This window comes from Phoca vitulina, unplaced genomic scaffold (genome assembly GCF_004348235.1).
Source record: "Phoca vitulina isolate PV1807 unplaced genomic scaffold, GSC_HSeal_1.0 scaffold58, whole genome shotgun sequence".
Lineage (NCBI taxonomy): Eukaryota > Metazoa > Chordata > Mammalia > Carnivora > Phocidae > Phoca > Phoca vitulina.
Genome location: NW_022589761.1, coordinates 8,823,990 through 8,834,903, shown reverse-complemented (window position 1 = coordinate 8,834,903; position 10,914 = coordinate 8,823,990). Strand labels below are relative to the sequence as shown.

Below are 10,914 nucleotides of genomic sequence, written 5' to 3'. Positions count from 1 at the left end.
GATTTTATTTATTTATTTGACAGACGGAGACACAGCGAGAGAGGGAACACAAGCAGGGGGAGTGGGAGAAGGAGAAGCAGGCTTCCCGCTGAGCAGGGAGCCCCATGCAGGGCTCGATCCCAGGACCCTGGGATCATGACCTGAGCCGAAGGCAGACCCTTAACCGACTGAGCCACCCAAGCGCCCCTTAAACTTTTTTCTAACCTTAAAAAAAAAAAAACTTTTTTGAACTCATATACTTGGGTCATAACCAATTTTCATAACCTCATTATCAAAAAGATTTCCACAGCTGACCTATTACGTGAAAAAAATAATTTTCGTTATGGACAGAAGGGTGTAATGTCTAAGATTTGCTTCAAATTTTCAGCAGGGAGCAAGTGGGTGGGAGTGGGGATGAAACCCGACTGGCCAGGAGGTAATCGTGGACCTGGGTGCTCCTTACACTGTTCCACTTTTGGACAGGTTTGAAAACGTCAAAAGTTCATTGAAAACGTATGTGTTGAAAAGCAATAGGCCAGGGTAATAGTCAATCTATCTTTCAGAATTAAGGTCTCCCACCCAGACTGCTTGTGCCCTATTCCCCTTCCTAGTCTATTCCTCCATAGCATTAATTAGCTTCTAACGCACTATGTAATTTACATGTCATGTCTCTTGTTCATCACGGCCCATGTGCATTGTCGTCTGGTTTAATGCTTTAATAATAAAACGGCTTCATTCTTTCCTGTTTACGGAGAGGTTTTCCAAGGTTGGCAGGAGATTTTTATTTTTAATTACTTGCCCAACACTCTATAATTTGCTTATTATGTCTTCTGTTCATCATCTCAGTTCCACATGGACAAGGATCCATGTCTGGTTTTATTTGCTGATACTTATAATTACATGTGTGGCTTACATTTTGTTTTTACTGGGTAGAGTTAGTATAGAGGTTAAAAGCAGGGATTCTAGAGCCAGCCTGGCTGGGTTCAAATCGAAGCTCTGTCATCTACTAGCTTGGCGACCCTGGGCAAGTCACTTGGCCTCTGCCGGCCTCGGTTTTCTCACCTGTGAAGGGGGCACATAGCGGTACCCACCTCAGGGGGTCGCCACCCTGACTGGTAGGAAGACGCTCTGTAAACGGTGGCCGGTGTTATTTCTGGTTAGAGCACTCATTTTTGGAGTCAAATAGATACGCCTTTGGCGCCTACCCCACCTGTTTTCTCCCGCGAAATGGAGATAACGTTGCCCCACCGTAAAGGCGATGGGGATTTTTAAAGGAGTGAACGGGTGGGAGGCCTCCCGCCCGGACGCCTGACCAAAATAACTGCAGTTGCTCCTCGCCAGGCGTCCTGCGGCGGAGTTACCCGCACTCCCAGAGGCGGGCGGGTGCGGACAGACCCCGGATCCCGGCGGCCCCGCCCCTGCCTCGTCTGCGGCGTCAGGTCCGGTTCGATAGTCCTCCCCACACCCGCCACCGTGGGAATACCCGGGAAGGAGGGGGTCTGGCGAGTACGGATGGTGCGGGAAGGGGCTGCCTGGGGGCCGGGCTGGGGCCGCTGGGCCGCCAGAGGGAAGAGAGCGCAGAGACCGGCCGGCCAGAGGGAGGCTGGGGTGGGGGCTGGGAAATGCTGGCTGGTAGAAAGGGAGGGGCTGGCGAGTAAAAGGATGGACGCTGGGAAGGGGACGCAAGGGGACAGGAGAGAGCCCGCCGGCGAGGGGCCCTGGCTGTGATCCAAGGTAGGACTCGGGGGGCGGGCCGGCCCCGGCGGGCGCGCGCAGGGCCGGGTGCGCGGGGCGGGCTGGATCGGGCTGGGAGGTGGGGGCTTGGGACCCGGGGCCGGAGCGGGGCGTGGTGGGGCCGGGGCGGGGCCGGCGGCAGCTGCGCGCGCGCCGCGGAGGCTGCGGGCCCCTGACTCCTTGACCTTACTCTCCCGCAGTCACCGCCGAACCTGGCGCGGGCTGGCGGGGGGTCGGCGGGGACCATGGGCGCCTCGGCCTCCCGGGGCCGGCCCGCCCGGGTCCCCGCGCCGGAGCCCGAGCCCGAGGAGGCGCTGGACCTGAGCCAACTGCCACCGGAGCTGCTCCTGGTGGTGCTGAGCCACGTGCCCCCGCGCACCCTGCTGGGGTGCTGCCGCCGGGTGTGCCGGGGCTGGCGCGCCCTGGTGGACTGCCAGGCCCTGTGGCTGCTCATCCTGGCCCGGGACCACGGCGTCCTGCTGCCGCTCGCCCGCAGCTGCCTGCCCCCAGCCCGCGACGGCAGGCCCAGCCTCCTGGGCCGCTTCTGCGAGCGCCGCCCGATCGGACGCAACCTCATCCGCAACCCCTGCGGCCAGGGTGGGGAAGCGCGGGGCCGGAGGGCGGGGCGGGGGGCGGGGGCCGCTCTGGGGGCGGGGCCGGGGCGGGGCTCCATCGGAGCCGGTGGGAGGCGGCGGCCCGCGGGTGGGCGGGCGAGGAACTTGGGCGCAAGCCTCTTGTATTTAACAGAGGGCCTCCGGAAATGGATGGTGCAGCACGGTGGGGACGGCTGGGTGGTGGAAGGAAACAGGTCAACGGTGCCCGGGGCCCCCTCGCAGACCTGCTTCGTGTCTTCCTTCAGGTGAATGTCCCTACCCCGCAAGGGCCGGGCCCGTTGTGAGGAAGACCTGCCCGTTCTCATTGACTTTTCTCCCTTTTTCCTAGCTGGTGTCGCAAAAAGCAGGTGTTGGACCTGGAGGAGGAGGGTTTGTGGCCAGAGCTGCTAGATAGTGGCAAGATTGAGATTTGTGTCTCTGACTGGTGAGTATGATGACAAAAACAGCCCTTTGCTCAGCACTGACCACAGGCGCCATGACCATTGCGTGGGTGACTTCATTGAGGCCACCTCTAACCATCCCTTACAGATAAAGAGATGCAGCTCAGGGAGGTGAATGACTTAACCATTGAGCCCCTCTCCTCACCCCCAAATGGAGCCGGATTGCAAGATGCCAGATTGGATCCAGTTACAGGAGGACTTGGCCCAGCTCAGTCTTGTCTGTGAATGACATGCTCCTTGCCTTAGGAGGTCGCAGTGTAGGATAGTTGCCTAAGTTGACATTCTGGAGCCAGACTTTTCCAGGTCCCTGGCTCTGCATCTTTATGGCTTTGGGCAAGTCCCAGTGTGCCTCGGCATCCCCATCTTTACAAGATAGGGTCACATGTCAAGCACATAGCCAGTGCTTTATAAGGGTGAAGTGTTTTAGTTGTGTTTTTTGGGGTTTTGTTTTTTGTTTTTGTTTTTCTGAGCCTTGATCCCCTGAGAATGTATATTTCAAGACCTCAGATTTTTCAGAGCTTTGGGAGCAATCGAGAGGTTCAGAAAGGGGAGGAGATTTGCTCTGGTGGCACAGCTAGGGATTGGGGAGACCTGAAATTAGGCTCAGACTCCTCTGTAGAGCTTATGCTCTGTAGTGATGGTCTTGAAACTAGGGTATGTGTACACGAAGACTTTCCAATGACCCAGATCATTTCAAAGGAGGCAATTCCAGATCCTCTACAGCTGTGTTCCCTGGTTCTAAAATCACCAGCTACATATCATATCTCTGGTGGTAACATCATATGGTTTGTCCTTGTCCAGTCCCTTTCTCAGAGTCCTCAAGTCTTACAGAAAAAGCAAGCCCCTCACTATGGTGTGTGGCCCCCCAGATGTAAAGACTACCAGAGAGTTAGGCAAAGTGACTGCTTGAAATTTCAGCCTTACCAAATTCACTTTTACTTCGGTTTTTTGTTCTGTTTTTAAGTAGGCTCCATGCCCAACATGGGGCTTGAACTCATGACCCTGAGATTAAGAGTTGCATGCTCTACTGACTGAGCCAGTCAGGTGCCCCCAAGTTCACTTTTTTTTTTTTTAAGATTTATTTATTTATTTGAGAGAGGCAGGGGGAGGGAGGAGAGACAGATGGAGAGGGAGAGAGAGACCCCCAAGCAGACTCCCAGCTGAGCACAGAGCCAGACGTGGGGCTCAATCCCACAACCCTGAGATCATGTCCTGGCCAAAATCAAGAGTCGGACACTTAACCAACTGAGCCACTCAGGCACTCCCAAATTCACTTTTAACTAAAGACACCCTAACTTACCCCCACTCTGCAAATCCATCTCATTAGGAGATGTGTTTTACAATAAAACTATTTTTAATTTAGTCATTAGTTATCAAACTGTTGTAACATATTTGTGTTGTTTTGGTCAGCGGTGTGCCCTTTGATCGTAACAATTAGTGGTTCCCAAATTTTGCTGTCCATTACGCAGGAACACTGAAAACTCCCAATGCCCGGGTCACACCCCATCCCAGTTAAATCAGAGTACTTGTGGGTGAGAGCTGGGTCTCAGTATCTGAGAAGTTTAGAGCTGACTGCAAAGTTAGCGGGCACGGTCCCCAAGACCAACCTCACGTCGACACCAGCTGTAAGTTTGGGGGATTCGCAAAACCACCCTCACCTTCCATAATTCACTGGGAAGACTCATAGAACTCACTGAACGATTATATGATTACAGTTTATTACAAGGAAAACATAACAGGTCAAAAATGAGCCAAGGGAAGAAGAGCTAGGGCAGCATCGAAACACAGAAGTACCAAACACAGAGCTTCTGTTGCTCTCTTGCCATGGAGTCAGGATGCAATCCTGCCCTGGCAGCCATGTGACAATATGCATGGAATATTGCCGACTGGGGAAGTGCACCTGAGCTTCATTGCCCAGAATTTCTATTGGGGCTTCATCCCGTGGTTAATCTCGGACTGCTGGTCAACTGATAACACCTGACATATCCTAAGCCACATCGTTGGGTCTTCCTGGAGTGGCTAGCCCCCACGGTGAGACTATCTGTGTGGATGCGACCACCCCCCACTGTAATCCCATTGGTAGGCTATCCAGTATGACCCAAGGTCCCCAGGCAAACAAAGATACTTCCAGCAGCCATAATATTCCAAGGATCCAGAAAGAACCTCCCAGAAGCTGAGAGCAAAGCCCCACCATACCTCCGGACAAGGCTAAATTCTTTGCTATACAATATCTTGTCAACATCCCAGATGATTCCAGGGGTGCCTGGGTGGCTCAGTCATTAAGCATCTGCCTTCAGCTCAGGTCATGATCCCAGGGTCCTGGGATTGAGCCCTGCGTCGGGCTCCCTGCTCACCGGGAAGCCTGCTTCTCCCTCTCCCACTGCCCCTGCTTGTGTTCCTGCTCTTGCTATCTCGCTCCTGTCAAATAAATAAATAAATAAATTCCAGATGATTCCAATCTGCAGCCAAGTCTGGGAACCACTGCTGGGTAATAATTCAATCCCAAAGGAAAAATGTTAACACTTAGATCTTTATGGTCACAGAAAAAAATTTTAATTTCTGTTCATATATGTATATTTTGGTATGTGTTGGCAGAGCGCAGAATGGAGGGGCAGTCTTTTGACCGGTCAGAAGAAAATAAGAATATGTCACTATTACATGAGGACAGAATTGTGTGGGAGAAGTAGAGCAGACATCTAATTCTAAGAAGTAGAATGATGAGAAGTCTCTGAAAGAAGAAACTTATTTGTGTATTTTTACAGCCCGTTACCCTTGAGTTAAACTTTTAAGTTCTAGCATCAAAAGTGTACATTTTTTAAGTTTACATATTTTATTTATTTAAAGTGTACATATTTTAGGTATGTGATTCTGAATTATCACAGAGTGAACACATCCATGTTACCAGCTCCTTTCCCATCATTACCCATCCAGGGTAGCCGCCATCCTGAATTCTGTTACCATAGATAAGTTCTGTTCATTTTTTTTTTTTAAGATTTATTTATTTGACAGAGAGCGAGAACACAAGCAGGGGGAGAGGCAGAGGGAGAGGGGGGAGAGGCAGAGGGAGAGGGAGAAGCAGGCTCCCCACTGAACAAGGAGCCCGATGTGGGGCTCGATCCCAGGACCCTGGGATCATGACCTGGGCTGAAGGCAGATGCTGAACCAACTGAGCCACCCAGGCGCCCCAAGTTCTGTCCATTTTTGTACTTGAGAGAGAGAGTCCCACAGTATATGTTTTGTTTCTAGCTTCTTTCAACTACATGTTCGTAAATTGATTCCTAATTGTGTGTAACCGCAGTGAGTTTGCTTTCATTGCTGTATACTATTCTATTATGTGCATATACCGTAATTTATCCATTTACCATCGATGGACATTGGATGTTGTTGTGTTTTGTTTTGTTTTTAATATTGCTGGGTATCCCATCGTGACTAAATATAGATTCCCGTGGTCCTTTTATTTTTTTTATTTTTTAAAGATTTTATTTTTAAGTAATCTCTCTACCCATGTGGGACTCAAATGCTCCACCGACTGAGGCAGCCAGGTGCTCCTCCCGTGGTCCTTTTCAATGACTGATATGGAAAGTTGTATTTTAAAATGTCAATGTACCCATTGGAAATTACATCTTTTGCCACCGTTTAAACATTGAGCAATTTCCATTGTCACCTGAATAATACTGGAGGAGGTGCCCTGAAGGGTGGCTGCTCTGAGTCACTGCTTCGAGAATGCATGTCCTTGCGCACCAGCTGGGGACCTCGTTTAGTACAGGTTCTGAGTCACTGGGTCTGCAGTGGGGCCAAGCTCCCAGGTGACACAGGGCGTGCGGAGCCGAGGACTATGTTTTGGATTTGCAGACACGGGGAGGCCATTCTGGGGGGAGGCAGGCAGACACCCAAAGAGATGAGGTGGGCACGTCCAGCCTTCAAGGCCTCCCTCCTCCCGCAGGTGGGGAGCCCGACACGACAGTGGCTGTATGTACCGACTCCTTGTCCAACTTCTAGATGCCAACCAGACTGTCCTGGATAAGTTCTCTGCTATGCCCGTTCCCATCCAACAGTGGAACAACAATGTCTGCTTTCAGGTGAGTCTCTGGCAGGGACGCGGGGAGAGGGGTGGTGGGGCCTGGGAACGTTATCTATTACCTCTTGTGGTTTCTATAAGGAGGGCTCTGCTGGGGATGCTTCTGGTTCCTGTCTCTTGGGCAGTTGCTTTCAGACAATGGCTGGAGCTGAAGAGCTGGGTGGGGTGTGTGTGTGCGTGTGCGTGTGTACATTTGTGTACGTGTGCATATAGCAGCTGGTGGCTTCATTTAGTCCCAGAGCTTCAGTGTGGCATCTCTCTGCGAGGGCTGGTTTGAACTTCCTCAAATCATGGCCACCTCAGGGCAGCCAGACTCAACTTACTAGTGGCTCAGGATTCCACCAGGAAGGTTCTAGAGAAACCAAAAGAAGCTACATTGCCTTTCCTGACTTAGCTTTGGAAGTCACTTGGCGGAAGTCACTCAGCATTACTTCCGCCATGCTCCTGGTTACGAACAAAACCCACCCACCCAGACTCAAGGAGACAGGAATTAGGATGAGGAACCGTGCGATTCCGCTGAGCCAGAAGGCCCCAGGCTCAGCTTTTGAGAAGAAGGCTTGGGTGCAACCTGCCTGATCTCTTCTCTACCTACAGGTCACCCACGTGTTCTCCAACATCAAGATGGGCGTCCGCTTTGTGTCTTTCGAACACTGGGGCCAGGACACGCAGTTCTGGGCTGGTCACTATGGAGCCCGTGTGACAAATTCCAGTGTGGTCGTGCGGGCCCGGTTGTCTTAGTCGAGGGCTGTCCTTGCGCAACAACCTGACCGGTGCCTTCTAGGACTGGGGACCACTGGCCAGGACTTCTCATTAACCAAGGGCACGTACCTCCCTGGCATCCTGGGTACTCCAGGATCCCTTCGAGGGTTCTGCCAGGTCCCCTCTTCAGGTTCTAGAAACTACTAGAAGAAAGTTCTTACTTCAAAGTTACCTACTGCTGTTATAGGGCAGTCCTCCCTCCGGAGGCCCTCTGATTCAGCCCCAGTCCCATCTGGCCTGTCTCCTCTCCTTTCTGCTTTCAGGGGGCTTTATCGGTCCCTTTAGAGAAGGCCGCTCATCTCTGAAGTAGAACCTCGTCCTTATAGCTGGGAAAATTCCAGCCACCTTGGGTGGCAAACTTAACCCCCTGCAGCTTCAAGGCTGGGAACCAGGTCTCACAGCTGAAAGTCAGCCAGCTCAAAAAATGTGTGGAGACCCTCAAGGACCCCTGTGATTGTATGATGTATAAAATTATTTTTTATTTTGAAATTTTGCACAAACATCGAGAGAATAATATATCAGCGACAACTATCTGCCGATCATATGTAATAAATTTATTATTTTGCCAAAAGTGCCTCAGATCTTTGAAGTAGGAAATATAACTTTACTGTCTTGGTTACTACTTGGTTTGAAAGCAACAAATTGTCCCAGTGGGGGAGAGGAAACTACAGAAGAAAACTCCCAATAGAAGGGACAGTGGGTCTGGGTACAGCATCAGGGTGACACCACACTTGTGACTTTCTAGATGGGAGCCAGGATCAGGCTGTCCTCATGCCAGTCCAGGGTCATGGCTAACTCACGGCTGGTGGGTCAGTGAAATGTTCTAGGTCATCTTTTTTTTTTTTTTTTAAGATTTTATTTTATTTTATTTTCTTAAAGATTTTATTTATTTATTTAATTGACAGGGAGAGAGAGAGAGAGAGACAGCGTGAGAGGGAACACAAGCAGGGGGAGTGCGAGAGGGAGAAGCAGGCTTCCCGCGGAGCAGGGAGCCCGATGCGGGGCTCGATCCCAGGACCCTGGGATCATGACCTGAGCCGAAGGCAGTCGCCTAACCAACTGAGCCACCCAGGCGCCCCTAAGATTTTATTTTTAAGTAATCTTTACACCCAGTGTGGGGCTTAACTCACAACCCTGAGATCAAGAGCCACACACTGTGCTGATGGAACCAACCAGTCGCCCCTAGATGTTCTAGGTCTTCTGATGTGATGCACCTGAAATGCGCCATTGCTTTTGCTGTATCCCAGGATGAACTGCTCATTGGAGGGGTCAGGCCTTCCGCCCCTTTCTTGCCGTAGAAGGGAAACACCAGCAGAGAAGGAGCCAAACACACCCAGAGGTTGGCATGTTTTGCCAGTTTCTTAAAAAAGGGGTTGTGACAGGTTGAAACAGACATAAGAGTCATGACCAGATGGAGTGTGTGGGCCTTGAGTAGATACTGGTTTGGACAGTTCAGCTCTAGATGGTATTTTTGAGTCAACTGGGGGAATTCGGATATGAGGAATATGGGAAACATCTAGGAAGGGAAAGATGGAGACCACTGCCTTAAAAAAAAAAGCAGCCATATAATTTAATTTTGGCACGTGGTGTGTGTGTGTGTGTGTGTGTGTATGCCAAAGTTAATGATACCACTTTATACACATATGTGTGCATACAATTATTTATATCCTGGATTACCTTCTGGGTGTGTGTGTGTGTGTAGATATGTATGTATATATATTCAGAAGAATAAGAATATTACCTATAGGGGCGCCTGGGTGGCTCAGTTGGTTAAGCGACTGCCTTCGGCTCAGGTCATGATCCTGGAGTCCCGGGATCGAGTCCCGCATCGGGCTCCCTCCTCGCAGGGAGTCTACTTCTCCCTCTGACCCTCCCCCATCTCATGCTCTCTCTCTCTGTCTCATTCTCTCTCTCAAATAAATAAATAAAATCTTTAAAAAAAAAAAAAAAGAATATTACCTATAGGAGCACCTGGCTGGCTCAGTCCGTAGAGCATGTGACTCTTGATCTCAGGGTCGTGAGTTCAAGCCCCATGTTGGGCGTGGAGCTTACTTAAAATAAAAAAAGAATATCAACTACAGTGTTAACAGGGTTAGTGCAATGGTGATCTCTGGCCGTGGTGATTTTGTATTTCTTTTGCTTATCTGTATTTCTCATTTTCTGAGTGTGTATTGGTGTATAGAAGTGACACAAGAAGACGAATACATAGTATCCTCCAATGCAACCTCCCTCCCCTTCCAGGAGGAACCACATTTCGAAGGCATCTTTGCTGACAGGGTTTTTGCTCGTTTTATTTTGTTATGGAGAATTTGAAATATATACAGAAGCAGAGAGAAGAGTATTCTAACCATGTATTGACTCCCCAGCACCAGTTTTATCAGATTATGGCCAGTCTTCAGCCCACATCCCCATCGATTCTGCCCTCTTCCATATTGTTTTTTTTAATACTTTTTTATTTTGAAACAATCTTAAACGTAACAGAGAAGTTATAGGTATGGCACAAAGCCTTTTCCCCTTGAAACATATAGTACATTTCCAGCATTACTGCAAAATTCTTTTGTGTGTATTTTCTACATCTGAGGACATTCTCCTGCATAACCATAATACAACCATCCAAATCGTGATGGTCACGTCAATTCAATAACTGCCCCAAAGGTCTAAGCTAGCTGGCCTTGCCTTAGAAAGGCCTGTTGGCAAGGCGACCAGGTGGTTCAGCCGGTTAAGCATCTGACTCTTGATTTTGGCTCAGGTCATGATCCCAGGGTCATGAGATCGAGCCCCGTGCTGGGCATGGAGCCTGCTTAAGATTCTCTCTCTTCCCCTCCCCTCTTCCCACCTCTCTCTCTTGAAAGAAAGAAAGAAAGGAAGGAAGAAAGACAAGAAAGAAAGAAGAAGGAAGGAAAGGGAAGGAAGGAAGGAAGGGAAGGAAGGGAATGAAGGAAGGAAGACCTTTTTGCTGGGATGCCTGGTTGGCTCAATCAGTTGGACATCTGCCTTCGGCTCAGGTCATGATCCTAGGGTCTGGGATCGAGCCCCACGTCGGGCTCTCTGCTCAATGGGGAGCCTGCTTCTCCCTCTGCCTGCCGCTCCCCCTGCTTGTGCTCTCTCTCTCTCCGTGTCAAATAAATAACTAAAATCTTAAAAAAAAAAAAAAAAAAAAGGCCTGTTTGCAAAGTTGGTCCTTAGCTGGCATCTGGGAACTTGAATTTTGGAAGTGTTCCCACCATTACCTAATTGATAAGGGTGGCTCTTGGCGCTTAGACTATTTGTGCAAACAGTATGGTTTATGCTGAACACTTGCTGTCATTCT

At 50.0% G+C, this 10,914-nt stretch overlaps 1 protein-coding gene across 1 annotated transcript; it reads left to right on the top strand.

The window, feature by feature from the left end:
• Nucleotides 1–1,407: 1,407 nt before the first annotated feature.
• Nucleotides 1,408–8,305, top strand: FBXO27 (F-box protein 27). Its single transcript, XM_032390490.1, has 6 exons — nucleotides 1,408–1,713; nucleotides 1,914–2,310; nucleotides 2,461–2,572; nucleotides 2,656–2,751; nucleotides 6,711–6,846; nucleotides 7,440–8,305. The coding sequence occupies exons 2-6, from the start codon at nucleotides 1,959–1,961 to the stop codon at nucleotides 7,581–7,583; spliced, it is 840 nt and encodes a 279-aa protein (XP_032246381.1). The 5' UTR covers nucleotides 1,408–1,713; nucleotides 1,914–1,958; the 3' UTR covers nucleotides 7,584–8,305.
• The last annotated feature ends 2,609 nt before the right edge of the window (nucleotides 8,306–10,914 follow it).